Source organism: Panthera leo, chromosome B4 (assembly GCF_018350215.1).
Source record: "Panthera leo isolate Ple1 chromosome B4, P.leo_Ple1_pat1.1, whole genome shotgun sequence".
NCBI lineage: Eukaryota > Metazoa > Chordata > Mammalia > Carnivora > Felidae > Panthera > Panthera leo.
Window position 1 is genome coordinate 33,862,197 of NC_056685.1, and position 27,301 is coordinate 33,889,497.

General features: G+C 42.9%; 1 protein-coding gene across 3 annotated transcripts in view; it reads left to right on the plus strand.

The window, feature by feature from the left end:
* The window catches only part of MICAL3 (microtubule associated monooxygenase, calponin and LIM domain containing 3), a 205,499-nt gene that overhangs the window by 93,507 nt on the left and 84,691 nt on the right, over nucleotides 1–27,301 (plus strand). The window contains exons 10-24 of one of the 3 annotated variants that reach the window (XM_042945385.1): nucleotides 2,241–2,498; nucleotides 2,876–2,991; nucleotides 4,013–4,139; nucleotides 5,581–5,677; nucleotides 8,613–8,760; nucleotides 10,815–11,011; nucleotides 12,586–12,698; nucleotides 12,789–12,851; nucleotides 13,552–13,749; nucleotides 15,284–15,367; nucleotides 18,497–18,595; nucleotides 20,401–20,457; nucleotides 22,875–22,982; nucleotides 25,757–25,864; nucleotides 26,478–26,664. In XM_042945385.1, coding sequence (XP_042801319.1) covers nucleotides 2,241–2,498; nucleotides 2,876–2,991; nucleotides 4,013–4,139; nucleotides 5,581–5,677; nucleotides 8,613–8,760; nucleotides 10,815–11,011; nucleotides 12,586–12,698; nucleotides 12,789–12,851; nucleotides 13,552–13,749; nucleotides 15,284–15,367; nucleotides 18,497–18,595; nucleotides 20,401–20,457; nucleotides 22,875–22,982; nucleotides 25,757–25,864; nucleotides 26,478–26,664 — 1,960 coding nt within the window. Of the gene's footprint in view, nucleotides 1–2,240; nucleotides 2,499–2,875; nucleotides 2,992–4,012; nucleotides 4,140–5,580; nucleotides 5,678–8,612; nucleotides 8,761–10,814; nucleotides 11,012–12,585; nucleotides 12,699–12,788; nucleotides 12,852–13,551; nucleotides 13,750–15,283; nucleotides 15,368–18,496; nucleotides 18,596–20,400; nucleotides 20,458–22,874; nucleotides 22,983–25,756; nucleotides 25,865–26,477; nucleotides 26,665–27,301 lie in introns of those variants that run through there. The other 2 variants (XM_042945383.1, XM_042945384.1) reach the window with 2 other exon arrangements.

The following is a 27,301-nucleotide window of genomic DNA, read 5'->3' on the forward strand; positions in this document are numbered from 1 at the left end:
TTTGGTCTTCAGTCTGAATCAGAATTACTATCCCCATGTGATGAAATGGATAGAAGAGGCACCAGATGTGCTGATTCAGACCTGTACAGTTCTTACCACAGACTCATGGCTGAATTTCAGGGTGCCTTTTGTCTTTTCAGGATGATAATGAGTCGTGTCACTGAATTACACTGTTGCCTTATCTGAGAGCAGTGTTGGGGGCATGCCAATGAGCACGTGCCTGCAGCACAGTCTCTTTTCCATTCATGGACCTTGTATCTGTTTCTCTGCCTTGTGTTCCTTTATGTATATAAGCAGAAATAGGGCAAAGCAGTTTGTACAGCCCATTCTGCCAAAAACATAAGCAAGGTATACTTGTTTGGATGCTTTATCAATAAGAAGTAGCCAATGAACCTGGTGGTATGTATGCCTTGGGACTAAGTTAAGACAAATCTACCACCTTAGGCAGAACTGTGGTTATCAGTTGAAATTATAGGCATACCTTGTTTTGCTGTGCTTCACGGTTACTGCCCCTTTTTTTTTTTTTTTTTTTTTTTTACAAAATTAAAGGTTTGTGGCAATCCTGCACTAAGTCTGTTGGTGCCATTTTCCCAACAGCATTTTCTTGTTTCGTGTCTCTGTGTCGTATTTTGGCAATTCTCACAATATTTCAAACATTTCCATTATTACATTTGTTATGATGATCTGTGATCAGTGATTACAACTTGCTAAACCCTCTAATAATGGTTAGCATTTTTCAGCCATAAATCATTTTTTAGTTAAGGTAGGCTGTTTTTTTTTTTTAGACAAATGCTATTCCACACTTAATGGAGTACAGCATAGTGTAAACATAACTTCTATGTACGGGGAAACCAAAAATATTCATTTGACTCGCTATTGCGATATTCACTTTATTGCAGTGGTCTAGAACGGAACCTGCAGTTTCTCCAAGGTATGGCTATATGTAGGAATAATCTTGCTTTTTATTTATTTTTTTAGAGGGCAGGGGCCATGTTTCTATGTGTGCTGCTAAGTACTAAACCCATTGTGGTCACTTACTCAATGTTGAACAAACACTGTTTCAAGGACCAACTTGAGTATTTGTGTTTTGACTTTTAACATCTTGTAGTGCTAGCCTAAAGCACCATCAGGGACATTTAGAAACAAACCTTAGGCCCCATGTTAGAAGAGTAAAATTTGGCTCAGTTAGCCAGGAATCCCCAAAACAGAAAAGGAGTTTTTCACTTCTTTATGTGGAAAGCCCGTTTTCCTCTCATCGTTGTTTTTCTTTGTTGGTGGGTTTCTCTGAAGCCTTTCAGAATCTTATGTATTATTTTGAAAACCTCTGTTCCATCTTCAGTTTATTTCTTGCCAGCCCCCTGGAACTGCTGTTGCTCCCACGTTATATCTTTGGCACTGGAGCTTTCGGGTACTCCCTTTGCATTTGATAAATTATGCAGTGCTAAATATTGTATATGGTCCCAGTTGCCAAAAGCTGTTTGCTACCCAGAAGATAATGATTGCCAATAATAACATAAATTATAAAATATCTTTTCAGTTTAGAAAGTACCGTCACATAAATTATTTTATTTGGTATTCAAAACAAGTCTAAAAGATGGATTGGGCAAAATCAAAGAAATATGACTTGCTCCAAGTAAATGGAAACTCTAGGACTGTGTTTTTAGGTGCCAAAGCCTGTGCTCTTTTATTTAATTAAAAAAAGTTTTAATTTTTATTTCTGAGAGAGAGACAGAGAGAGACTGCGAGTGGGGGAGGGGCAGAGAGAGAGGGAGACACAGAATCTGAAGCAGGCTCTAGGCCCTGAGCTGTCAGCACAGAGCCCAACGCGGGGCTCGAAGTCACGAACTCTGAGATCATGAGCTGAGTTGAAGTCAGACACTTAACAACTGAGCCACCCAGGTGCCCCAAGTCTGTACTTTTAGAAACAGCCTCCCGACCCTGGGGTGCCTGGGTGGCTCAGTCAGTTAAAGTTCAATTCTTGATCCCATCTCAGGTGTTGATCTCAGGGTCGTGAGTTCAAGCCCCACGTTGGGCTTTGCACTGGGTGTGAAGCCTCCTTAAAGAAAAAAAAGAAGGAAACAGCCTGCCTCTTTTCTCTTTAAGTTGTGTAGAAGACTTATTTTGGGATATGAAATCACTTAAAGAAGAAAGGAAAAGCTGTGAAACTAGCTTATGTCTAACATGTTTAGTGTAGCTCTTGCTGGGCTTCTCTTTCAAGCTGCTTCTCTCTCTCGAGACAGGACTATGCCGACACAGAGCTCTTGCTTTCCCGGGAGAACGTGGACCAAGAGGCTCTGCTGAACTATGCCAGGGAGGCAGCAGACTTCTCCACTCAGCAGCAGCTGCCGTCTCTGGATTTTGCCATCAATCACTATGGGCAGCCTGACGTGGCCATGTTCGACTTCACTTGTATGTACGCCTCTGAGAATGCTGCCTTGGTGCGGGAACAGAATGGACACCAGTTGTTAGTGGCTCTGGTTGGGGACAGCCTCCTAGAGGTGAGTAGTAAGGACGGCAGCACTTTATAGAAGAGGCAATAGTAAGGAAACAATAATAATTAAGAGCAAATGTGAGTACCCCTGGTTATAGAGTGAGGATCTACAACATGCTGCAGCATAGGTCAGCTCCCTACAGGAGTTACACCAGGAAGTAGGGAAGGATTACAGGCTCTAGGGCATCCAGACATACTAAGTATGGATGGAAATTCTGCAGCTTTTGTGATTTGCTCCTCTACCAGTTTATGAAGTGGAAAAGCCCACTATCTGAATAGTTGCCAAAAAGTACTGTCAACAGCAAACTTTCTTCGTTTCTCAATTTAGTTTCCCTCTTTTAAAATACAATTTATTTAATTCCTCATTTCCTTTCTCCTTCATAGCCTTTTTGGCCAATGGGAACAGGAATAGCCCGGGGCTTCCTAGCTGCTATGGACTCTGCCTGGATGGTACGAAGTTGGTCTCTAGGAACAAGCCCCTTGGAAGTCCTGGCTGAGAGGTAATGGAACGCAGCCAGGTGTCTCTTCCACGAGAAAACTGGGAGTGATGAATGGTTTGCTCCTCAGGCAGACTACAGATTTTCTTCCTTCTCTCTCTCTTCCTTTCTTAATTAAAGATGTTTTCGTACTAAAGAAAGGAAAGGCAAGATATTTATTTATAAAATCATAGGTATGTAAAAATTATTTAATCTAAGTGGTCTTCTTTTATTCCTTTTCAAATTAAATTTGTTACTGACAAATAGTATCTGAATCTTTGCATTCCATTAAAGGACAGTAGCTGATTCTTTATGACAGTCACATGAACAAATACATAAAAATAGTACATTAAATCTTCTGTCAAAGTAGAAAGACTTAAACTAATGAAATCAGTGCAGTAGCAGGGGACATACTAACATAAGAAAAGAAATAAAAAATGACTTTGAATTCAAAAGAAAATCCCAAACTGCTTGTAAACATTTCTCAAACTCCCAAATGTCAGATATTTTGAAGCATATTATTACAAAAGAGGTTAAGAATCCTAGGATTTGATTGCTAATAAAGAACAAATGCCTTGACCAGAAGAACTAGAGAAATAAGATTTCCTGGGTGCAATTGGTGGTTGACAGCATTTTAAGTCTGTTACTTAAGAAACTCCGGGCAATTTTGGTAGCAAGTTCTTTTTTCATCTGTAATTTTCTTAAAAATTAAATATTGTCCTCCTTGAAAAAAACAAAACAAAACAAAACAGTAAATTAGTTGCCTTTTAAATTAGGATCAGGCTTTTTATCCCAGCCCACCACAGTGTATTTTCCTTTGCTACCGGCCCTTAACCAGTTCAGTGTCTGTGGAATCACTGGCGTGGTGGGAATGGGAGCAGGGGCTAATGTAGGTTTGGAGGAAAATAATGGTCAAGGATGAGGATTTGTCATATCCTTCAGATTTTTGGGGGGCAGTGTCAAAAAATAGGAATGTTATCAAAGGAGAGGGAGAGGTGTATGGTGCTTGCCACTGCTCTGAGTATATTGTTGTATGTTATTGCAGGGAAAGTATTTATAGGTTGCTGCCTCAGACCACCCCTGAGAATGTGAGTAAGAACTTCAGCCAATACAGCATAGACCCTGTCACCAGATATCCCAATATTAACATCAACTTCCTCCGTCCAAGCCAGGTAAGAGCCTTCTAGTCAGTTATCTACCTCTCAGCCCATTTCAGGACTGACCAGACCTCTGAAACACTGAAACATGTCTATTAGTACCGTATACCCACCCTTCTTTCATAATGCACGTATATGTCTCTCTGGAATGACTGAAGGTAGGTATTACTTTCCATCAACAGATTGAGCAGCAAAGGGAGAGAGGTGTTGATGACTTGCCGGAAGATCACATGTGACAAAAATGGTGGACCTAAGACTTTATCCTGTGCCTCCTAATTAAAATTGCAGGTTGTAGGGGGTAGAGCACTTGTTCACTGCTCAGGAAATGTGACTTTCACTTGCGTTATTGCCACCAATCACTTATGACTTGGACATGTCATTTTCTCTGAACCTCAGTTTCTTCATCTGTAAAATGGAGATAATAACCCCTGCTATTCACAGGATCATTGTGAGGGTAAATGAGATTATTCAGTTGAAAGAACTTTGAACGTTAGAACATTGTCTGCAAGTAAAAGATACTGGTGGTCAATTTTTTTGTGATGCTGAGTTATTTCTCAGAATGTCTAAAGCCTTATAAATGCATTGAGAATGACATTTTACAAAGCACAGTAATCCCATAGAGCCCAGCAATTTCTAGAAAGCAGCCCATTCAACATATTTGCCTATGTACTTGTGTAATTTTTTATTTACTTTCTGCCTGAAGTTTATAGCTTCAAGCCTTCTGTAGACTTCTGTAGAAGGGGTCCATGAGACCTGCTGTCAATGGGCAACATTAGTGGTCCAATAGTGACTATCAGAAGGCCCTCTACGGCTGAATAGCTAATTTTTAGAACCTTTTTTTTCTTTTTTCTTTTTTCTTTTTTTTTTTTTTTTTTTTTGAGCGACAGAGAGAGAGACCATGAGCAAGGAAGGGGCAGAGAGAGGATCTCAAGCAGGCTCCACACTGTTAGCACAGAGCCCAATGCAGGGCTCGAACTCACAAACCGTGAGATCATGACTTGAGCTGAAACCAAGAATCAGACACTTAACCAACTAAGCCACCCAGGTGCCCCAACTTCTTTTTTTAATGTTTATTCATTTTGAGAGAGAGAGCAAGAGCGAGCGTAAGAGAGGAAGGGACAGAGAGAGAGAATCCCAAGCAGGCTCCTCACTGTCAGCATGGATCCCAATGTGGGGCTCGAACCCATGAACCTTGAGATCATGACCTGAGGTGAAATCAAGAGTCAGATGCTTAACCTTAACCGCTGCTCAAGCACCCCAGAGCACAACTTATTACTGTTAATATATGTTTGTTTATTTGTAAACCCCACCACATTCCAGAAAGGATTTAAAGGTCATTGTTGTAACTTTTATCGGAACTTTGCCCAACCTGCTATCTCAGTCTTTTGCTCTCTGGTGGGAACTTGTTACTTGGTGTTTGATTTTAGTTCTTTACAACTTTTTAACTTTCTGCCAGGTGCGTCATTTATATGATACTGGAGAAACAAAAGATATTCATCTGGAAATGGAGAACCTAGTGAATTCCCGAACTACCCCAAAGTTGACTCGTAATGGTGAGTTCTGGTAATGACCTTTTGAAAACATTTTTTTTAAATGTTTATTTATTTTTGAGAGAGAGAGAGAGAGAGAGAGAGAGAGAGACCGAGTGTGAGTGAGGGAGGGGCAGAGAGAGAGGGAGACACAGAATCTGAAGCAGGCTCCAGACTCTGAGCTTTCAGCAGAGAGCCCACTGCAGGGCTCAAACTCACAGACAGGACCGCAAGACCATGACCTGAGCCAGAGTCACATGCTTAACTGACTGAGCCACCCAGACCCCCCTAAGTAATGACCTTTGAAATGTAAGTAACCTATTCAGAGAAGTCAGTACTGAGCTGTTAGTGTGCACAGTACTGTATAAGGCAATAGTTCTCAACCAGAGGTGATTTTGCCCCTCAGGGAACATTTGGTAGCCTTTGAAGACATTTTTGATTGTCATGACTAGGGGAGGGTACTATTGTCATTCAAGGATGCTGCCCAACCTCCTAAGTGCGCAAGTCAGCTCCCCACAACAAAGAATTGCCCAGCCAAAAATGTCAGTAATGTCAAGGATGAGAACCCTCGGTCTAAGGTTTTAGGAGGATATAAAGAGAAACCAGATACAAATGCTGATGAGAGAGAGAGGAGTGAGTGCACACACATACACCAACCAAGGTTTCTGGGGGAGGCTTTATGAAGAAGCAGTGGTATTTTAGCTGAGTATTATGACATTGTCAGGATACGGTTGCAGAGATAAAGTCCATTCTGTATTTTGTGTGCCTTGAAGGGCCCCTGGATTTTTTTTAAAAGAAGAGCAACCAGAGTATGCCTGGTCAGCTGCATGTAAGATGGGATGGAGAAGGGAAATGCCAGAGGCAGGGAAACTAGTTAGGAGTACATTGCAGGGGTGCCTGGGTGGCTCATTCGGTTGAGTGTCTAACTCTTGGTTTCGGCTCAGGTCATGATCTCACAGTGCATGGGTTTGAACCCCATGTTGGGCTCTGCACTAATGGTACAGAGCCCGCTTGGGATTCTCTCTCTCTCCCTCTCTCTCTGACCCTCCTTCACTCATGCACATGCATTCTCCCTCTCTCTCTCTCTCTGTCTCTCTCTCTCTCTCTCTCTCAAAAATAAAAATAAACTTAAAAAGAAATACAGGGGGCGCCTGGGTGGCTCAGTCAGTTAAGAGTCCAACTTCGGCTCAGGTCATGATCTCGCAGTCCGTGAGTTCAAGCCCCTCATTGGGCTCTGTGCTGACAGCTTGGAGCCTGGAGCCTACTTCAGATTCTGTGTCTCCCCCTCTCTCTGCCCCTCCCACTCTCACACTCTGTCTCTTTCTCTCTCTCAAAAATAAATAAACATTAAAAAAGAAAGAAAGAAAAGAAAAGAATTGCATTGCAGTAGTCAAGCTAATGGTGGTGAAGGCCTAAATCTGATATTGATGTTGAGGATGGACAAGGCCATGGAGCATAGTTAGAAGAACTCTGACTTTGGGGCCGGGTGCAATGGAGTCCCAGTTCAAGCTCTGCCATTTGTGAAGTGTGTGGGCAAGAACGGGTTATTTTGCATCTGTGAACTTTGGTTTCCTTGTCTGTGAAATGGGCCTAACAAATACCTACTCCATACTATAGTCATGAGGCTTCTATGACATGTATAGAGTATTTATTACAACATCTGGCATACAGCAAGTGGTCACAAATGGCAGCCACTTTGTCATTGTCATTATTAATTATGTGAGAGAGCCAGAATCAATAGGCATTGGCAGTTTGGTTGCATTATGGGTCAAGAGAGCATTGTGAATGGTGCTGCCATCAGTTTGGAGAAGGAAGTGGGAGGATGAGAAAGTTTGACATGCTATTGGGATATCAAGGTGGACATCACAACCAGCAGGCAGTTGGAAACATTTTCATCTAAGCAGACAATACACCTTTGTCAATGTCATTTTAGGGCCTAGAGTATTGAAGTTGACTAATACATGTTAGATTGATGGATATACAGACTTGGAAGACATTTGAATAAAATTAATTTCGGAAGTAAATTTCTGATTTACAATAATAACACCAGCAGTGGTTGGTTCCCTGTGTAGTTTTAGGATACATTTTCAGACTTAAATAGGATTTCAGACTTAAATAGGACTTTTATGATATTGCAGTTTTTACCTTGTTAAGTTCCCAAACACTAAAGGACTTCGTAGAAGGTTAGTTATTTCCAGCTGCTAAAAGTAAGAGAGCAGACATTCTTGGACACAAATAGGAGTTTACAGCTTCTTTTAAATGCTGCATATCAGAGCTTCTCTGATGCAGTTTACAGATTTTTATAAGGCACAGCAATAAACTGGAAAACATCCAAGCATATGTGTTCTTGTATTCACCTTTTCAAGATGTGATCATTTATAATATAGAATGCCAAGCCTGACCTGAGGGATTGATTGTTCCGGTCTGGGGTCCTTGGCCTTGCCAATGTAATCCTACAGAGTTTCTTCACTTGGCAAATCGCTCTGTACTCTGGAAAGTGTAAGAGTGGGCTTTGTTTGCCTTTGATTAACATGTTGCCAGAGCGAATGGAATCTTTTCTGCTCTACTCCCCCCAGTATTGCTTTGAAGGGAAGGAGCTTCCTCAGCTAGCTGCCGCGCAACTATCCAGGGAGGGTGACAGGTCAGTAGATGGCGCTGTTCCATCTAAGTCCCTATCAAACAATGCGGCAGTGATACTGGGCTTTACATGAGCAAGGCCAGATAACCCCCGTTGTGACTGGCATTGACCTCAGAGTCTGGGTAAATTGGTAGTTTCTTATCTACCTAAAATTCTACTGTCATGATACCAGTTACATAGCTTCTGACTTTTGAAAAACCGTGACAGCTCTTTTGTCCCAACCTTTAGTAACTGTTCAAATTAGGTATGGGTATTGCAAAGAGGATCCTCTATCAATGCTACCAGGTGACCACACTTCTGATATTTTTTTTATTGTTTTAGAGTCTGTAGCTCGTTCAAGCAAACTACTGGGTTGGTGCCAAAGGCAGACAGATGGCTATGCAGGGGTAAATGTGACAGATCTCACTATGTCCTGGAAAAGTGGACTGGCTCTGTGTGCGATCATCCATAGATACCGCCCTGATCTGATGTAAGTTGTGACAAACTTTGTGTTTTATTTTGTATTCCCTAAGCACTTCAGAGTATTTTGCTATCAAATAGCCAAATGTTGTACTTTTTTCTACAATGAGTTACGTAGCAAGCTACTCTAGAAAGCAGTGATTAATTTTGATTTAGTTATGTTTAAAACTGTATGTCAAGCATCATGTAGCTGAATCCAGGTGAGATTTTAAAATCACAGCACTCAGAACGTCAAAAACTGGTTTTAACACCCACCTGGACCTGTTTACATCACACAAAGGAAAATTCTGTTCATTGGCCCCTGGTTGAACTCTTCTTTTCAGCCAGCTGTCTCTCAAATGCTGTTGGGCATAAGGAAAACCTCACTAGAACATTTGGCTGGCCGAAGGCAAATATGTCCCTACTAACAAAACAGAAAACAATGAACACTTACCCGATTTATCATGGTTCATTGGTATTATCTCTTTCTTAAGAATTGCACCTTTTACAAACATACTCTGTCCAGTCCATAAGATTCAGGCCACCTTACCCACTTATATCGGTAACATCTTCCCTTTTGGCCATTCTTCACTCACCTAAATGCAGAATCAGTACAATAGGATGACCCCAAGTCAATTGCAGTGACTGGTGCACTCAGATTTACCCCATGGAAGCCAAACAAGAAGATCCAAAAACAGAAGCAGAGCATGTTGAATTATTTTGGCTGCCTGTCCTTTTATCATTAGGGCCCAAATTTGTGCATTTGCTTTGTTTTAATGATTGCTTAAGGAAACATAAGAAACATAGTTTCTGTTTATAATAGGTTATAAATTAATGAGGCAAGAGCTAGTAAAAATAGCCTTATGTAGTGTGGTTTAGGAATGGAGGTTTCTGATTTGCTTGGATAAACTTAAGTGACCTCTAGTGTTCCTATCCCTTAGCTAATGCAGAGGTTGGTAAATGGTAAGTGAAAGTAGGGCTTTTTCATCCCCACCAAAAAAGGGCAGGAGAGGAAGAGAGACTAGCTTGAGAAGGATTGTGATGAATGATACAGAAGGCTTTAGAAGAAGGTTCAGGTCAATCAGTTCTCTTCCAAAGGGAAGGAACCAAAGAAAAGGAAATGGAGGCAAAAGTAACTGAAGGGAACCTAGCAGGTGAGGTGGAGGGGGATGGTAGAGGGAGGGGACGCATTCTTGTTAGAAAGAACCAAAGCCTGCCTCCAGAAGGTCTAGGGAATTTCCTTGTAATAGAACACAAAGCAGTGAGTAGGTAATTTGGCACAGTTTAGACTATGATGACTTCATTCAGGATGAGGCCTCTATGGTTTAATAGGCTTAATCTATAGAGAGAAGGCATTTAGAAAAATGAAAAACTTGCTATGGAAGTCAGTAGTAGGTTAACACAAAATAAGCCCTGCCCAGTTGATCTGAAATCACCTCTTAAAGAAGAATGCTATCAGTCTTTACTTGATTAAATGGCAAGAAGCTTGAAATCCAGTGGGAAGTGTTGGTTAATCTAAATTCTTGGGAAAACTCAAGAAATTTAGCGATGGAAAAATCTTTTGAGGAAGGTTTTGGAATTTCCCTTCGAGTAGAAGGCTGAGTAAGATTTACCAGAGCTGAGTTAGTACATCAACAGCTTGTCTGGTCCTAATGACACAGCAAGTGATAATCCTAGGCCGTTAGAAGCAGTCTGATCCAAATAGGATTTTTATCATTATTGAGCATTAGTTTAATATGTACAGATGACATGCAACATACAAGAGAGTACATGTTAAAGATAGTTCCTCTTCTTGAGCTTACCCTTTAAGAAATTTATGTTACTGGAAAAATGAGAGTAGTTCTTCATCTTTTCCACTCTTTTTTCCTTTCTAAGTAGATTTTTTTAATCATTTCTTCTTGAGGATGATTTTCATTTTCTTAGTAAAAAGGAGACTAAAAGGTGAGATCAATAGTTTGGCCCTCAGATTGCACCCTGGATTTTAGCTAAAAGACTAAGAAATGGTGATGACTCCATTGATACTGTGTTTTCTGGTGTGAAGACAAGCAAGCCTTCTTGATATGTTTTTCTTATCCCATTTCTTAGAGATTTTGACTCTTTGGATGAGCAAAATGTGGAGAAGAATAACCAGCTGGCCTTTGATATTGCTGAGAAAGAACTGGGCATCTCTCCCATTATGACAGGCAAAGAAATGGCCTCAGTGGGGGAGCCTGACAAGCTGACTATGGTGATGTACCTGACTCAGTTCTACGAGATGTTCAAGGACTCACTCCCCTCCAGTGGTAAGGGCTGGCAGACACTGGTATGGAGATCTTCCATTTCTTCTTTGTTGTTGCCTGGCTTTCCTGTCTTTCCTTCCAACCATGTCCTTCATCATTACCACCAAAAGCAAACCTGCACTTACTCTGTTATTCCTAGTTGGCTTTCTGGATAAGTCCCTGGAACTTTGTTCCATTAATTTTTCCTTCTCTGCTAGTGTGTTCTCAACCATTCTTTCTTTTCCCACATCTCTCTCTCTAAACCTATAAGTACACAAAAATCATTCCTATGCAAAATGTTTTCCCTGACTCTACTACTTTCTCACACCGTTTCAGAACCAGCCTTTTTGAAAAAAAGTGGTTTATGCTTAAGGCCTCAGCCTCCTAAGGCCTAAACTTTATAACACTTTGCAACCCGGCTTCTGTTTTTACTGCTCTGCCAAAACTGTTCTCCACAGTCATGAAAAATCACCAAATCTGTATTCTTTTCTCATTTTGCATCTCATGCACTTGGCTTTTCTGCGTTATTCAGAACTATGGAGTGATGCCCTTTTTCTTGAAGTTCTCTCTCCTCGTTGGCTTCTGTGGTCCTGTACTTGTTTGCCTCATTCTCTTTCTTCTGTAACTGTTGCTTCTATGGCTTCTTTCTCTTCTCCTACCTTTTAGTGCTTTCCAAAGTCTTTGTTTGGCCCTTAGCCTGCTGCCTCAGTCTACCAGAGTACTGTGCTATAAAAAAATGTCCCTGTTGTCATTTATTGTCCCTTGGAGGAAGTGTAGTGTAATGCTTTAGAGTGTTCACCATGGTACCCGACCTGGGCTTATTTCCCAGTTCTTTGACCTGTTTGACCTTAGGCAAGTTACTAAATTTCCCTGTGCCTCAGTTTTCCCATTTGCAAACTGGATTTTATGTATGTATAACATAAAATTGTGATATGCTAAGGAGAATGGCAGACAAAAGGACTTAACAAATACCTGCAGTATATTATTCGTTTCAATTATTTAAAAAATTATTAGCATTACTAATAAAACATTAGAATCCACAGAGTTGGTGGTTCTCCAATGTCTTCCAGTCCACTTACTCATAGAGATGTCCGTGGCTTTTTCTGATAAAATATGCAGTTCTTACAGCAGAAATCCACACTGTAGCATCAGTATACCTATTTAGGGAGAGCCCTGCCTTTATGTGCAGCTAAATGCATAATCAAAACCATTGACCCTAAACCACATACCCTACCTCCCTTTCTCCCTCCACCTTGAAATTTTTATCACAAAGGTGAGGCTTTAGCAGTCAATTGTAACTAACAATCATAGGCAGATTCCAACTTTTGAAAAGCAAAAATGGAGGGTTTTTTGACCGAAGTGGATTGAAAGAAAAAGTTGGTTCTGTTTACATGGATGGAAAAGAAAAAGCTCAACATCCACACCTAAGTGTGCATTTCCTTTGTGGAATTTCCTGCTGAGTTCTCCTTGGTTTTGTCAGAGCAGATGAGCCTTTAGAATTTTCTGAGGTTCTTTGAGCCACCTGCAAGGAGGTATTCCTGGTCAGTACTTTGAAGCCCCCTCCAGGGCTGTCCTCAAACATTGCTTCCTGTTCACAGATGCCTTGGACCTGAATGCTGAGGAGAAAGCAGTCCTTATAGCTAGCACCAAATCTCCCATCTCCTTCCTAAGCAAACTTGGGCAGACCATCTCTCGGAAACGTTCTCCCAAGGTAAAATGGAAGAGGTTTTTGACCTACTGCAAACCTAAAGGCAAGTTATAGTGCCTAGGATAACGCAGTGTCCCTCCTCTCTTGGTATAGGATAAAAAGGAAAAGGACTTGGATGGTGCTGGAAAGAGGAGAAAGACCAGTCAATCGGAAGAGGTAAGAATTATCTGGGATTTGCTAGAATGATCAAATTCCCCTTTTTGGCTTAAATCCTTAATTTCCAAATTGATATTGCTAGATCTTTTCGTATTCTTTTTTTTTTTTTTTTAATTTTTTTAACGTTTATTTATTATTGAGAGACAGAGAGAGACAGAGCATGAGCATGGAGGGGAAGGGAGAGGAGGAGATGCAGAATCTGAAGCAGGCTCCAGGCTCTGAGCTGTCAGCACAGAGTCCGACGCAGGGCTTGAACTCACAAACCACGAGATCATGACCTGAGCTGAAGTCAGACACTTAACCGACTGAGCCACCCAGGCGCCCCTCATATTCATTTTTTATGAGAATTTTTGTGGGCAGATGCTTTTTCATTGGGCTTCTGCCTTTGTTTAATGTTTTGGAGAACATCCAAGGGAGCAGACACGTGTGCCCTGGTGCTTTCCTGTCCCTTTAGAATTACATATTTGGCAGAGGGCAGTGACTTTTCTGAGATACAGCAATACCAGCAAAAGTCCAAGTACCTCTTTATACTGCCCCATGCACCAAAGTCTTCCTGACGGCATCTTGAGATTAGAACCTTAAGGGAAGCTGTTAAGCTTAACCTAAAGCAAAAATACCAGCCACCTTGCCAGGCACTGGTCGCCCTTCTTCTTTGAGGGAAGGGCATTTGTGGCGGGGAGGCTTATGTAACAGAGGCCAGGTTTTGGGTGTTGGTGTTTATCAGGAGGAAGCACCCCGGGGCTACAGAGGAGGAAGGCCCACACTGGTGAGCACTCTGACAGACAGGAGGATGGATGTGGCCCTTGGCAATCAGAACAAAGTGAAATACATGGCAACCCAGCTGCTGGCCAAATTTGAAGAGAATGCACCTCCACAGTCCACTGGCATAAGGAGACAGGTAAACCCCATGTTACATCTCACCCATCCACACTTGGTCTGACCACATAGGAAGGAGGGATCTTCTCAGTCAAGTGAAATGGGTGTGTCTCAGCCTAGTGTTCATGCACTCAAGACTGGTGTCTGGTTTTCCCCTTGTCTGACTGCAGCAGAGAAAAAGTGTTTTATAACCTCCTTGTGTGCTTTCAGGACTGCTTTATCCTCACCATTCAGGTGTGAGGTGTCTGTGACAAAAAAATCCGAAGAGGGGTTTTAAATTTCTGTATATATCTATACTTATTTATATGTTCATATACATGCAAACATATTTGAATTATGAAAGAGGTGGATGTTTATTGAGGAAAATGCTGAAAACTATAATAAAGGTAATCAAGACACCTCTAATTCTGTTAACATTTTGTTGTTTCTTTCTAGTCATTTTTGTTTCCATAGTTGAGGTCATTCTTAATATACACTTCCTGTTCTGCGTTGTTCACATAACTTTGGGCATATTCCCATGTTGTGCCATGCTTTTCTTAACTCTTCTCTGGTGTTGGATGTTTTCATTGTTTCTCATCTTTCATGATAAAGTACAGAGGTAATAAACATTCTTGTGGTAGATCTTCTTTTGTGTGCTGCAAATGGTTTTCCTAGGCTATCCTCAAAAGTTATGAACATTTTAAAGAGTCATCGTAGAAATTAACTTTCATTCCCATAAGTCAAACCAGAGAGTGCTAGACAGGAGCATTTAACTTGAGGTGTCTTTGTTATGTCTTGTCTCCCTCTTGCTTGTCTGAAAGTTACAAAGATGTCTTACAAGAGGAGGTGCTGGGATTCTGAGATTTACACAAAAAATTTCTTGTAAAACTCCCTAATGACCTGAGAGAACATCCAGAGGAAAGGGACCCCATTCTTTTTATTCTTTTACTCTCTTTCTTCATCTTTTCCATATATATCAGCCATTGTTCCAATTGACCAGGGCTGAGGGGGCTACTGACTTTGCTTGGAGTCTGGCCATAATTAACTTCTTCTCACATTTAGCCTTTGGTTATTAATCTTCACACTCCAATCATGCGTGTCATGGTTCATAGAGAAGATGATAATATTCATTGGTAAACATCTGAGGTTGCCTGGCAACTGCAGGATCTGCCCCATTTCGGGAAGGCTGGAATGCTCTCCATGAGAGGAAGTTTGCCCTTAAGAGAAGGTTGTTTTCCTCATTTTGAGTAGAAAGATTAGTTTTCCAAACCTGAATTAGTAGTTTAGGCTCAGAGCTTTGAGCTAAGGAAGAGGATAATGAAAATTCCAGCTTTGGATTGCCTCTTTTTTTTCCTTTAGCATTTGCTTTTGGTTTGCGGGGGTAGGGTATCTTGTTTTTGTTATAAGTGTAACTTTCTAAGAATTAATTCCGTGTCTCCCCCCACTCCCAGCTCATAGATATGTGTCTGTCAGCCATGCATGAGTATCTTTTTTGTGTCTTCTCCTACCTTAATGTATTTTATTTTGTTTTGTCTCCATGTCCTGTCCCCCACCCATACTTGGCCTGTGTGTCACAGCCGACACAAGAGCGTGGGGTCAGCCAGCCGTCCTGCTGCCTACCTGAGCAGGGTCGCCCTGCTCCCACCCCCCAGTGGAAACAGGTAAAGCTGCTGCCCAGGGACCAGAATGGGTGCTGCTTCCCTGGGCCTTCCAACCCCACTCCTCCCTCTGAACCAGCCACAGCTGAGGCCTCCTACACTTTAGAATCCTAGCTCTCAAGGACAGGAAACTTCTGTACTCTTTTGAGTAGCAACTGTGGGGGGAAGTTTAACAGACCATACTGATTGTATTGCATGATTTGTTTAATTTGTTGGGATTTGAGAAATCACTTAAAAGGGTAGGTGGTTAATTTGGTGTTGAAACTTGCTAAAGCTATGTGGGAAGTAGTTTAGCTACCTTAGCTTCTACAGTTTTACCATTATTACCTTTGTCCCAAGTTGACATTTTGCTTACATGTGTCCTTGTAACCACTGCAGGGAGAATCCTGAATTCAGCAAGGCTGAGAATTGGGGCAGTGGAGCCTTTCATGTTAAATAAGAAAATGTTAGCTGAGAAATAGTCTCAAACTATGATTTTTATTTGTTTCAGACCCTCAACAAAGATGATGGTGGGCATTTTCTAGGTGTTTTGTCTCCATTTAAAATACTCTTTGAAAATTTTCAGTGAAGTTTGTACAGGATCTCCTAGCTGCTCATTAGCAGTATAGGATAGGACAGAAAGAAGGGGGTGGGGAATTGCACCTGGCTGATAATAGGAAGCCCATCAGAAAGATTGGGGCCTCTACTGTATTTTCTCTCTCCCAAGTCACAGTTGAGCAAGTTCCTGCTCTACTGAGTGCAGCCTGGATTCTCTGTCTTATGGTTTGGTATCATTTAGGACTAAGATTCTGAGAGGTCAGGTGAGCTAACCCTCAATTTCCTCTTGTGCTGCAGAGTGCCAGGTATTGCTGGGAGGTGCTAGGGAGTGGCAGGTGGGTTTTATTTGAATTATATTCAGGGCAAAAGTTACCTTTCTAACCTCTTTTTTAATAATATGCCACATTAAAGGCAGGGCCCATGAGTCTGAAATGGAAGCTAGGGAGCAATGTCCAGACTCACAACAGACCCCAGCCTGCTTCTTTCTCTATGCCTAGGAAAACAAATAAACAAAGTCCATTAAAAATTCCATTTTATTTTCTTACCCTTTGCCTTGAAGTCTACGTGGTTGTATGATTTGAAAGGTAATATTTAGTTGAGGATCTGCTGAAGGGGAAAGTGAACTCTAAACTAGGTTCCCCCAAACTCTAGATTCTGACAATGTCCAGAAAGGTCCTCTGAGGTGCAAGGAGCAAAACAGAAGGGAAGTCAGTAGTAACATGTGTAGATGGATGAACTGATGTCTTTAAAAGGCATGTGCCCAGAGCAGCTTTGAGTTGGCTTCCTGGGAGGTCTCAGAGGTATTAAGTGTGACCCGAGGAGACTCGCTCAGCTGAGGCCCCTGTCCTGGTGAAGACTGGTACATCAGCTCATCACCTGATGGAACTGTACCAAAGGGGCATCAAGACAAGAGCTTGGTGTTTGTGGACCTGTTTGTGAAACATCTGGTGACCTCTAACCTTGTATGGGGTGCTACATGGAGACATATAGCTAGGTTGTCATCTGGGTAATATATGATTACAGTCAATGAAGCAGAATATTGCCGGGCTCTTTGGGTAGCAGAATAGAGTCATTGAAGTCAAACCTGGGTTCTATGGAGTGGGTACCAGAGATTACAGTGGAAAGGGTATCTGGGTAGATCTTGGTAAGTGAAAAACCATGAACAATGAAAATCCTGTTAGATCATTGTTCTATGGAGTTGGGAACGTGAATTTACTTGGCTGTGAAAGAACTGTAACTCACAGTTACATGTAATTTTTTCTCAGCACTAATCAGGGGTGGCATCATGAGTCTTGGCCTTGTAAATTTATCTCCTAAAAGAGAACCTTGGCAGGCAGTGCCACATGCTCCAGAAATGTGGGAACAGAAGAACTCCAGTGGTGTGCTCCACTGGCCCTCTGCTTCTGACTCATCCTGTCTGCAACCCTGTTTCTCTCCCTTTAGGATTGAGGGGCTGACTGGCAATACCTTACCATGACTCACTTTTTGTTTTTCTTGAAGAGGTTTGGATTGAGGCAGGAGGGTGTGGCAAGCACAGCCATGGTGGCTGAGTTGGCACAAGGATCAGTTTTCACTTAGGTCATGGTATGGAAGAGGAAAAATGAATAACAATTTTGCTTGCCGGTGACTTCTCTTTTTTACCTTCCTGTGTAAACACTTTGGCCCTTCCTTCCCCACCCTTCTACCTTTTGATCTCAGAAATGCATCCTGCAGGCAACCAGCCTTGGTTTGGAAGTAAGTCATCATGTGAAGTTGGAATAGATGATGGGGCTCTTTCCCCTGGCCTCACAACCTCTTCTTTCCCTCCCATACTTCACCTGTGTGCTGCCCCACATGGTCATTCTGGTCATGAGGAAATGGAGGATTCCTCTGGCCTAGAAATAAGTAATTGTTCCCTAAGTACCGAAGAGTTCTCTAAATCATAGATTCATAGGAAGGGAGTACAATGGAGAGGGGCAAAATGGGGAAATAATCCATGGATATGTGTGGTGTTCAGTTGGTGAAAGATATTTAAGTTTTATATTCTGTTTCCTATACTTTCTTGTATTTCCTTGGTAGTTTTCCAGAACCTTTTGAGCATGAGTGAGGGGACTGAGAAGAGGGAAGCCATGGCAGGGTGTTGTCTTGTGTGAGCCCTCAAGGAGAGTGCTGCTTTGCTGCTGGTGGGTGTAGAGGTGACTGAGCCATCAGGAGACAGTCTTCATGCTCCCCTCGTGCTATTTGGCCTGTGTGCCCTTTCTCTCTACTTACATCCAAGCCCATTTCTTCTGTCCTCAGCTTCTCTGATAAAACTCACAAAGAATATACCCTTGATCCCTGGCATTTAGAAAGTGTTACACTGCAAGTTCTGACCCCAAGGCCAGCTGCGGAGATTACCCATGTGGTCTGCACTTACCAAACAGCGCAAGTGTGACCCAGAGGCCAACGATCGACTGTGACAAGCCATCCTCCCTAACCATACAGTGATTGCTGTTGAGGATGGAGAGGCAAGGGAGGGATGGTTTTGGCAGATGCCCTTTAGTCTTTCTAGAACCAGCCAAAACGTGGCGCCTGTTTCACCAATGTTCTCTCTGTTTGTGTCTGTTGGTGTAAAAGCGACGGGAAAAGGAGTATTCTCGGACCTGCCCCAAAAAAGTGATCACACTCTCTCCTCCCCCTTCTCCACCTCCCTGTCGGGCGCCTGGCAGCCAGCAGGTGATCTTCTCTGCATGCTCCGTGGTCCTCGTCTGTGTCTTCTTGCCTGCCTGTGTAGGTGGCTAGGGTAGAGACCAAATCAGAACTCCCTCTTTTCAGAAATCACAATAAAAAAACAGAAAGATCATTTGTAGCAGAAGCACCTTTATTGCTACAGATGAACAATTTCCAATTAGACCTCAGGATAGCACTTAATATATTCAAACACTGGTTTAATCTAGTCCCACATCATAGGAGAACAACTATGCAAGCACAGACTAAAACTTAAACTATATTTGTCACAGATACAAGGTCCAAAAAGCCCTGGGGAACAACACATTTTTATATAACCTCATTTAAAGCAGCCACTTTTGTCTTGCTGCCCAAGGAGATATAATTAGGATGGGCTTTTGGAAGCTTTTTATAGGGCCTCACTATATTATGAGTTTGGTTCCTTCTGGTTTTGAGAGCCCTGCCTCTCACTTATCCAGCTTATGCCAGCAAACACCTGTCCTTCCCATCTGCCCCACTCACACTCTAGGCAGACCATTTGAAAATGTGTTATAGAGCAGTTAACCACAGACATGATTAAAGAGGATAATAAGCATACATTAATAAAGTATATTTATAAAATAGAAATTGACCTTTGTAGGATATTTCTATAAAATAAAATACTAATTTTAAAGGCAGGATCTATGGAAAGACATTTTCTCAACTAAGTGGCCTATTTAAAAGGGGCCCCTGAGTAATGTGTCTGATTGTTAAAGGCGCACACTGTGTCCCTGGGCCTAAGAATTCAGCCATTGTAGACTGAGTAATTACCCTATGCCTTGTCTGTACATAATAACTAACACTTAGTCCCAGGCGGCATTCTCAGTTCTTGTTGTGTTAACCTCCATCAGTTCTCCCAGTAACCCTACGGCAGGTACTGTTATCATCTCCATGTTGCAGATGAGACTGAGGCATAGGGTAGAGAGGCCAAGTACTTTGTACAAGTTCACACAATAAGTAATGGAGCCAGGAATTGAATGTGGGTGGTGTGACTCTGGAACCCAACCTCTGGCCTCATCCTGCCTGTGGAGACCATTATGTTTGTGGGCCACATTAGAGGCTTTGGATTAGTTCTTCCACCAGTACAAGGCCATAAGCTGAATCCTCACCAGTAATCCAAAGAGTGATGAAAGTGGCCTTCCCTTTTCCCACACAATTGCTGATAGTTGTTTCCTTGGGTCCGTAGAGGCAGCCATATGCCTGTCTTCAGGATTTCCATGCCTATCATGTACATATTCCTATCTGTTGACTGAAGATGCTTCCAGTCGTCATCCACTTCTCCCTTTAATAAACGACGCTTTGGTCCCATATTCCTATTCAGGGACCACTCCCCATCCTCGAGTTTCCTCTGGATTGTTTAACGGCCATTTGTTCCAGGCAGTTTCCATCTCCCCACCTTTCCTTTCTAATATATTGTTGTGGAAAGCTTCACCCTTTCACCCTCCTAACCAGCTTCTCATTTTAAACCTTCCATTTAATGCCTCTGATCTTGTGCCACTGTGTGAAAGAAATATGTTTGTTCCACTTTTGTACTAACCATAGTTCTTTATTTGTGTGGCTGACCTCACTGGAGGCCAGATGGACAGAGTGCTGGACAGAAAGTTGTCCTGGGATCATGGGATTTGATTTAGATGGGATTGTGGTTTCCTGGGGTGGGGATCTGTCAGGGGCAGGGGATATGTGTTGAAATGAATTCTGAATATCTGGCACTGTCACTTAGTAGGTCCACATAGAACATTTGGATGGAGCTTAAGTCTCTACTTTGTTATTAACAGACGTACAGGGATCTTGATGCTGACAGCCGTGGCAAGCAGAGTCCCCACCATGAGAGGGTAAAAGAGCATGAATCATGGCATGGGATGCTGACAGCCAAACGGACGGGGCACGCTGTGGTGGTGGGGCAGAGGGAAGGTGGGGATGGTCCCCTCTCCCCTTGCTTTGTGCACACTCTTGTCACTCAGCCAAGAGCAAGAATTCTTGTTGCTTAACCGTGTTGACCCATGTAAATAGCATTCACAGGAGAGCATTCATCTGCCCAGCACTGAGATCAGTAAGTGGGTGGGATTTGCTTATATCTTTGGACATTCGGGGATCTTGAGGTAGAAATAATGAGAGAGCCAAAGCTCTTACTGGTGTGGGGATTTTTCAAGTATGAAGAACTGATGGAGGGGAAGGAAGGTGGTAACAAGATAGGGGTGTGTAATGAAAAGCTTTAGTGGGTCTCTTCTGAAAAACTGAAGGGGGATCTAGTGATTATACCTGGCCATCATATAATTTGATGAATAGCAGAGATGCCCATTTTTAAAAGCCTGTTTATTTTCTGAAACTTTCGGTTGTTACTGTTACCCTTAAACCTGATCCCTGAGTGAGTTAAGCTCTGCAGCAAGAGTGAAGAATCCTCTGTAACTGTTAATTTCACATGGGCCTTTTTTCTTTTATTTTTACCTCTCCTTCTGCCTTTGCTTTCTGAGAAATACAGTCACTGCGAAGGAAGCTAGTGCTGTATTCTTACACCCCGTCACCAAGCAAGAAGCAAGCAATCTGTGCTGCCAGGACCATGCGTGGATCGGTGCTGGCTTAGGGAGAGAGACCGGGGCCAAAGTGGAAGGAGGGTGTCCATTTCATCTCCTCACGCACGGCCCAGCTCTGCTTTCTTCACTTCTGTTGGGGCTGCTTCCTACCATGAGCACTGTGTGCCCAGCCTCTTTCTTCCTTCTTCCCAGGCTGTATTCCCCTCAAAAAGAAAAGTAGGTATTTTCACAAAGAAGGGCAAGCCCTACATTTCAGGGAATGCATAGTTAATGAGACCCTGATGATTTTTAATGAAGCAGTGCCTAAGCAAAGAAGAATAGAGGGAAGTGTGTAAAATAAAAGGAGAGATGGGCAGGGAGAAATTATCAGAAGTCTAGGGCTACAATGCCCCCAGAAGAAAGGTAGGATTTTGAGCTCAGGAAGCAAGAAGGTTTGCAGGGAATTTTCTTTCATTTTCCCAATGGATTGGTTTCCAGATTCTTCACTGCAGGGGTCCTGTCTAGATACTTGTAAGGGTTACTGTATGTGTGCTCTTCCAGGATTTTCTGTTCACTATTCCATAATCTTGCCTGTGCACTCACCTGCTCCTATCCACCCCCCACCCCCACCCCCAAGTCTTCCCATTAGTTTCACTGCTTTGCCATCCCTGGGAGAGTTGCCTTCTCTCTTATTTCTCTCAGGTGGGTGATACTCTTCTACAGAGATCCCCCCCTTGGGCCTGTGTTTCTGAGCCTGCCCCAAGTGCTGAGCTGAGGGCCAGTGAGCTGGCTGAGAATCTGGAGCAGGGATGGTTACACTCCACTTCATCACCGCTCAAAGCTGTGAATTTAGTGAGGGACTAAATTGGGGGTGTGATGGATCTGCTTGGAGCTAGAGGGGCAGAGGGCTTCTCTTACCATGACAGTTCTTCCCTCCACCCTGCAAGTATTTCATCCTGAACCTTGTAGGAAACTGAGCAGTTATCACTTGCCAGAGCTCTCAGGCCCCTTCTCCCTCTCTGGGGACTGGACAGTTCCTGGCTGCATGGGCCCACCACCGAGGAAGATGCCAGCTTACTTTTGCAACACATGCTGCATGCAGTCTGCAGAGGACTTGGGATCTTTTCTCCTGATCATTGCTGGGATTTGGCTGGCTCCTTGGCAGGCAGAGTTTCTCTGAGCACTAGCAATAGGAAGAGGCAAAGCCACATTTCTGGCCTTTATGGAGGAGTAAACTTCATTCTAGATTTGCTATTGCTATTGTTTGCTGTTTGTAAGGCCAGTGGAGTGATGAGGTGGTACAGTCTCCTTCTGCCCAGGAGAATTCCCAGCTCAAGTCTGTGAGGGTCTCTACAGAGGACATAAAGTGGGTGTGTGAGCAGGATATAGCCCCTGGCCTCTGTCTCCTCCTGGCTGGCAGGCAGCTTTATCCACTTGGGGTGGATGGAGTAAAACCACCAAGCAAGAGAAGACAAGGCTTTCAGAGACGGCTCATGTCTACAGTGACCATGTTCCAGAGCGAGCTTCACTGTAAGCATGAGGCAAGGGTGAGCGAGCTGAAAGTAAAATGGAAGCTTTGAATGAGCCATTCACACCTTTGGGAACTAAGAATGTCTCTTTACTGCATTAGTTACTTAGGTAAAGGTCTAAAACTCCCAAATTCCTTACATTCAGGTCAGTGTGTAACTTTTTATTTAACATTTCCTTTGATTTTTTTTTCTCCATCTTGTATTTTGTAGCCAGAGCCTGAACCTTCTCGCCGATTTTTTGTTGACCAGTGGGAGCTTTCTCTTAGTCTTCGCTCCTCCAACCGCCCCGCCTCTCCCTCCTCTGACTCTCTCCGACAGGTAGCACAGCCTGGAACTTGGCAAAGCTCTTTGCTCTCCAGCCTCTCCTCAGTTCACCTACACAAATGTCATCAGGCCCGAGGGAGGTTGCAGAGCTCTTAACTTTGGCCTGTCTTCTGTGGGAATCCACGTGTGTGTGTGTGTGTGTGTGTGTGTGTGTGTGTGTGTGTGTGTGTGTGTTTGTCAGTTTTGCATGTGAGGTCTATAGGCAAACACCAAAGTTAAAGAGGCTGCTAGCTTTCATTGTAACAAATTCTGTCACAGTAAACCCACTTCTATTATATTTCAACTGTATAAAATAACAACAAACATTTTTCAGCCATTAACTTTTTAAATTCCAAATGTCTTCGTATGGATATGTATTAAAAAATATGAACAATAGTGTAATTAAATCTCTTAAATGGAGTGGTGAATATGCAGTATTGTGGGTGCCTCTTGCATTGTGATCACTTGAGGAGTGAACCCTGCTATTTCCCACAGTGGAACTGATCCAGCTATAGAGTAGTTTAGAGAGAGGTTGGCGGATCCTTTTGCCCTTTCTGTTTATGTTTCCTGTCCTCGAGCAGTCTGTGTGGTACGTGTGTGGAAACATATGCATGTGTGGCGGCAAAAGTATAAGTCCAGCAATTGCCACATTTAGACTGTTTCTTAAGAGTGGGGAGAAGGATACCATCTGCTATTCATGCCAGAAGAAAATAGAACTTGAGTTTCCACCTCTCTTGGGGGGATGCTTGTCATTATTACCGCATTGCTGAGAACTGAATGTGACAAATGCCTTTGCACGCAGGCAGCCCTGGGCTGTATTTGCTGAGGATGCCAGTTTCTGGTGGGAGGGAAGGGTCCTGGCCGAGCAGTGAGGATCCAGAGCTTGCTCAGTGTCCCAGCCTCAAGGGTGGCATCTGGCCTACACCCTCACTTACTTTCTGCACCCTCGGTGTCAGCTGTTAAGTGACCTGCTCAGCTCTGCCTGGTGTCAGTCTGTTCCAGGAGTAAGTTTCCCTAACAGCTCTAATCTAAAGAAGGTTTAGATCTTAGAGCCACTTGTTTTTCTCAACCATTAATGGGTATAAGCTGTGGAGTTAATGAACAAATGGCACCAATCCTTGGAAATCTCCTTATTTTAAATTGAAAAATAGAATTGACTCCTCAGTTCCAGCTGAACCTTGGAGAATTGTTTGCTCATCTGTACTTCTGTTATTCTCGTGTTCACATAGAGCTAGTTCCCCCTGTTCCCCCACCCCTGGAGCACTTCTCTTGTTTGTCCCTTCTCAGCCCAGGGCACGCCATTGCTCAGGTCAGTGATTCTCTCACACCTGGCTTTGTGTGTTGTCCATTCAAACCACTTCCTGACAGGGTTGTGGACATCCCCAAGACAACTGCTCCTGGAGTGTTTTTCTCAGTCAGAATTACAGGGCTCCCCAAACTCATTAGGCAGTTCTCTTATTCCACACAGTTTATGAGAGGAGAGTCATGCACACTAGGTGTCCTGGCCATCTCCACATTGGGAGTCTCTAAAGGACTGTCAGCAAGACTTTGACCTCATTCCTTGGGACAGGCTCAAAGCTAGGCTGCCTAGCAGGAAGGCTTACAACTGAAATTTTGTAGTTTTGCTTGTTACTTCTTCAACATTGCTAGAAAGAGGATTGAATTGGTTGGATTTTTTTTTTTTCTTTTTCCAACCTATGAAAAAATAACCCCTCTTGGACTAGAAACTTCCCAAGACTTCCTGACTTCCTGACTTCCCAAGACTAAACTAAGCAACTTGTCTGCATGGCTCCAGGTGTTAGCCTCCTGCAGCTGTGTTTAAGATGCCCACCCAGTCTAGAACACTTTGGCCTTAGTGCCTGGGTAGAACAGATAAATATTAACAGGGAGAATGGACTGAGAAGGATTCTTCCAGATAAAGCTCAGAAATATTTGATGCATATGACGGGGGTTATGAGTGAAGCATTAATAGGAGGAAGGTGATCATCACGAGTAATACTAGGCTGTTGGCATCTTTTACCCAAGTGGAGAATCAGCCTTGCAAGTGTGAGCTTAGTTTCTTTCTTTCTTTTTTTTTTTTTTATGTCTTTTATGTTTATTTGTTTTTGAGAGAGAGAGAGGCAGAGTGCAAGTGGTGGAGGGGCAGAGAGAGAGAGGGAGACAGAATCCAAAGCAGGCTCCAGGCTCTGAGCTGTCAGCACAGAGCCCAACGCAAGGGCTCAAACCCACAAACCACGAGATCATGACCTGAGCCGAAGTCAGACGCTTAACCAACTGAGCCACCCTGGCACCCCAAGCTCAGTTTTTTTTCTAAATGTGAAATAACTTGCCAAGCCCTCTCCTAGACCCAACTTGAAACATAATGTTAATCTGGACATGTGCCGTGTGGGTGGGAGTTATTCCTCTTGAATTCTTTGTATGTAATTTGAGTCAGTAGGGTATAGGCCCTTCTTACTATGTTCTATATTTGTATCCATCCTGTCTTCCCACCTCCCTGAACTATATGCTCCGAAAAGACATGGAAGACTAAGTTCTCCCTTACTGAGTTTAGTTATTCCTGCAGGCATTACTCTTACCTCTGCTGATACCTCTGTGTGGACGTTGACACCCATTTTTCTGACCACCAAGTTTCCCTGCTTGTGGGCACTGTGTTGGCATGGTTTGCTGCTGCACCTTGTATTCATTTTATACCTTTCAAAGATTTTTTTCCCCCTGTCTTCTTAATTTATTTATTTTTTTTCCTTCTCATTTTCCATCATTCTGGTCATTTTATAATCTCCAACCAATAGAAGTATATAAAGATGTACACTGGCGGAGTGAGCTCATTGGCTGAGCAGATAGCCAATCAGCTTCAAAGGAAAGAACAGCCCAAAACCCTTCTAGACAAGAAGGAACTGGTAAGAGATGTATTAAGGGCACCGTCTGTCTAGATATAGCACAGCTGTGGTAAATAAACCTGGTTTATTCTAAGTAGCTTAGTAACATATATACCTAATATATGCCATGCGGTAACTTTTTTTTAAAGATATCTGAAGTTTGTAACTGAATTTCTAGGACTGACTGGCTGTTTAGAATGTTGTGTGGAAAAACATACTTAGTATCTGTAAAAGTGATTGTTTGCTCTGGAGTCCTGGAGGCCCACATTCATGTAGAACGACGTGAACTCTGAGTAGGTATTTTTATGCTACCTTCAAAACACAATTCTGTCAAAATAATTTGGTTTGTTAAGAAATTGTGTAAAACCAACTGGGGATTCCTCTTGGGTGTTGATTAACATCGATTCAGAACCCAGCTAATGCCGATTGCTATATAGAGGGCACATGTGACAGTCACTGCAGTAGTGCCATTGTTTTTCAGGAGAGCCAATAATAAAGTGAGTCATCGTAGTCTGTCTCAAAACAAAATTGCTTAGTGAGGGTTAGTTTCACATATGGAGAGGGTCGTGCACCTCCAGGAGGTGAGTTTAAGAAGTGTTGGCTCTGACAGATCTTCCACCATCCCCCATTACAGGGCTCGATAAAGAAGGAGTTCCCACAGAATTTAGGAGGCAGCGACACGTGCTACTTCTGTCAGAAGCGGGTCTACGTGATGGAGAGGCTGAGTGCTGAGGGCAAGTTCTTCCATCGGAGCTGCTTCAAATGCGAGTACTGCGCCACTACCCTGCGCCTCTCGGCTTACGCCTATGACATCGAGGATGGTGAGTCTATTTGCACTTGAGGCCATACTTAGAAACTGAGCTTAGGGGCACTTTTTTCCACGTGAGCTGACCTTAGGGCTCTTACTGCATTCTTATATATACATTTTTTCTGCCTCTCCTAACCCTTCCCATCCATCTCCCTCTACTCTTTATTTTTTCTCTAAGACTCTTATAAATATTTCCCTAAAGTCACCAAGCTGTAGCACAGTATTACTCAGTAATGACGGTAATGAGAATGGCATGCGTTAATGTAAATCACTTCCCTGGCTTCACAGACACTTGCTTTCTTACCTCAGGGTGGGATCTTAAGATAAAAGGGACACAAAGCGAATAAGGTATTTTTGTCTTTACTTTAGAGAAGGGGAAATGACAGGCCTATGGAAGTCACATTTCTTGCCTCCGGTCAATAACAGCAAATTGAAACTAGATTTCACGCCCTTCGGGTTCTGAGACTTTTGCTTCCTGAGGATGACCGAATTATGCCCACCTCTCTCTAGCATCACTGTTTCTCTGATGAATTGAGAGTTTGTAGCACAGGATCTAAATCTAATTTACTACAGTGTCCAAGCCCTGGCCTTTTGTAACGTTTGTTGCTTTTATAAATAGAACGATGTTAATGGAGCAGAAGGTGGAGAAT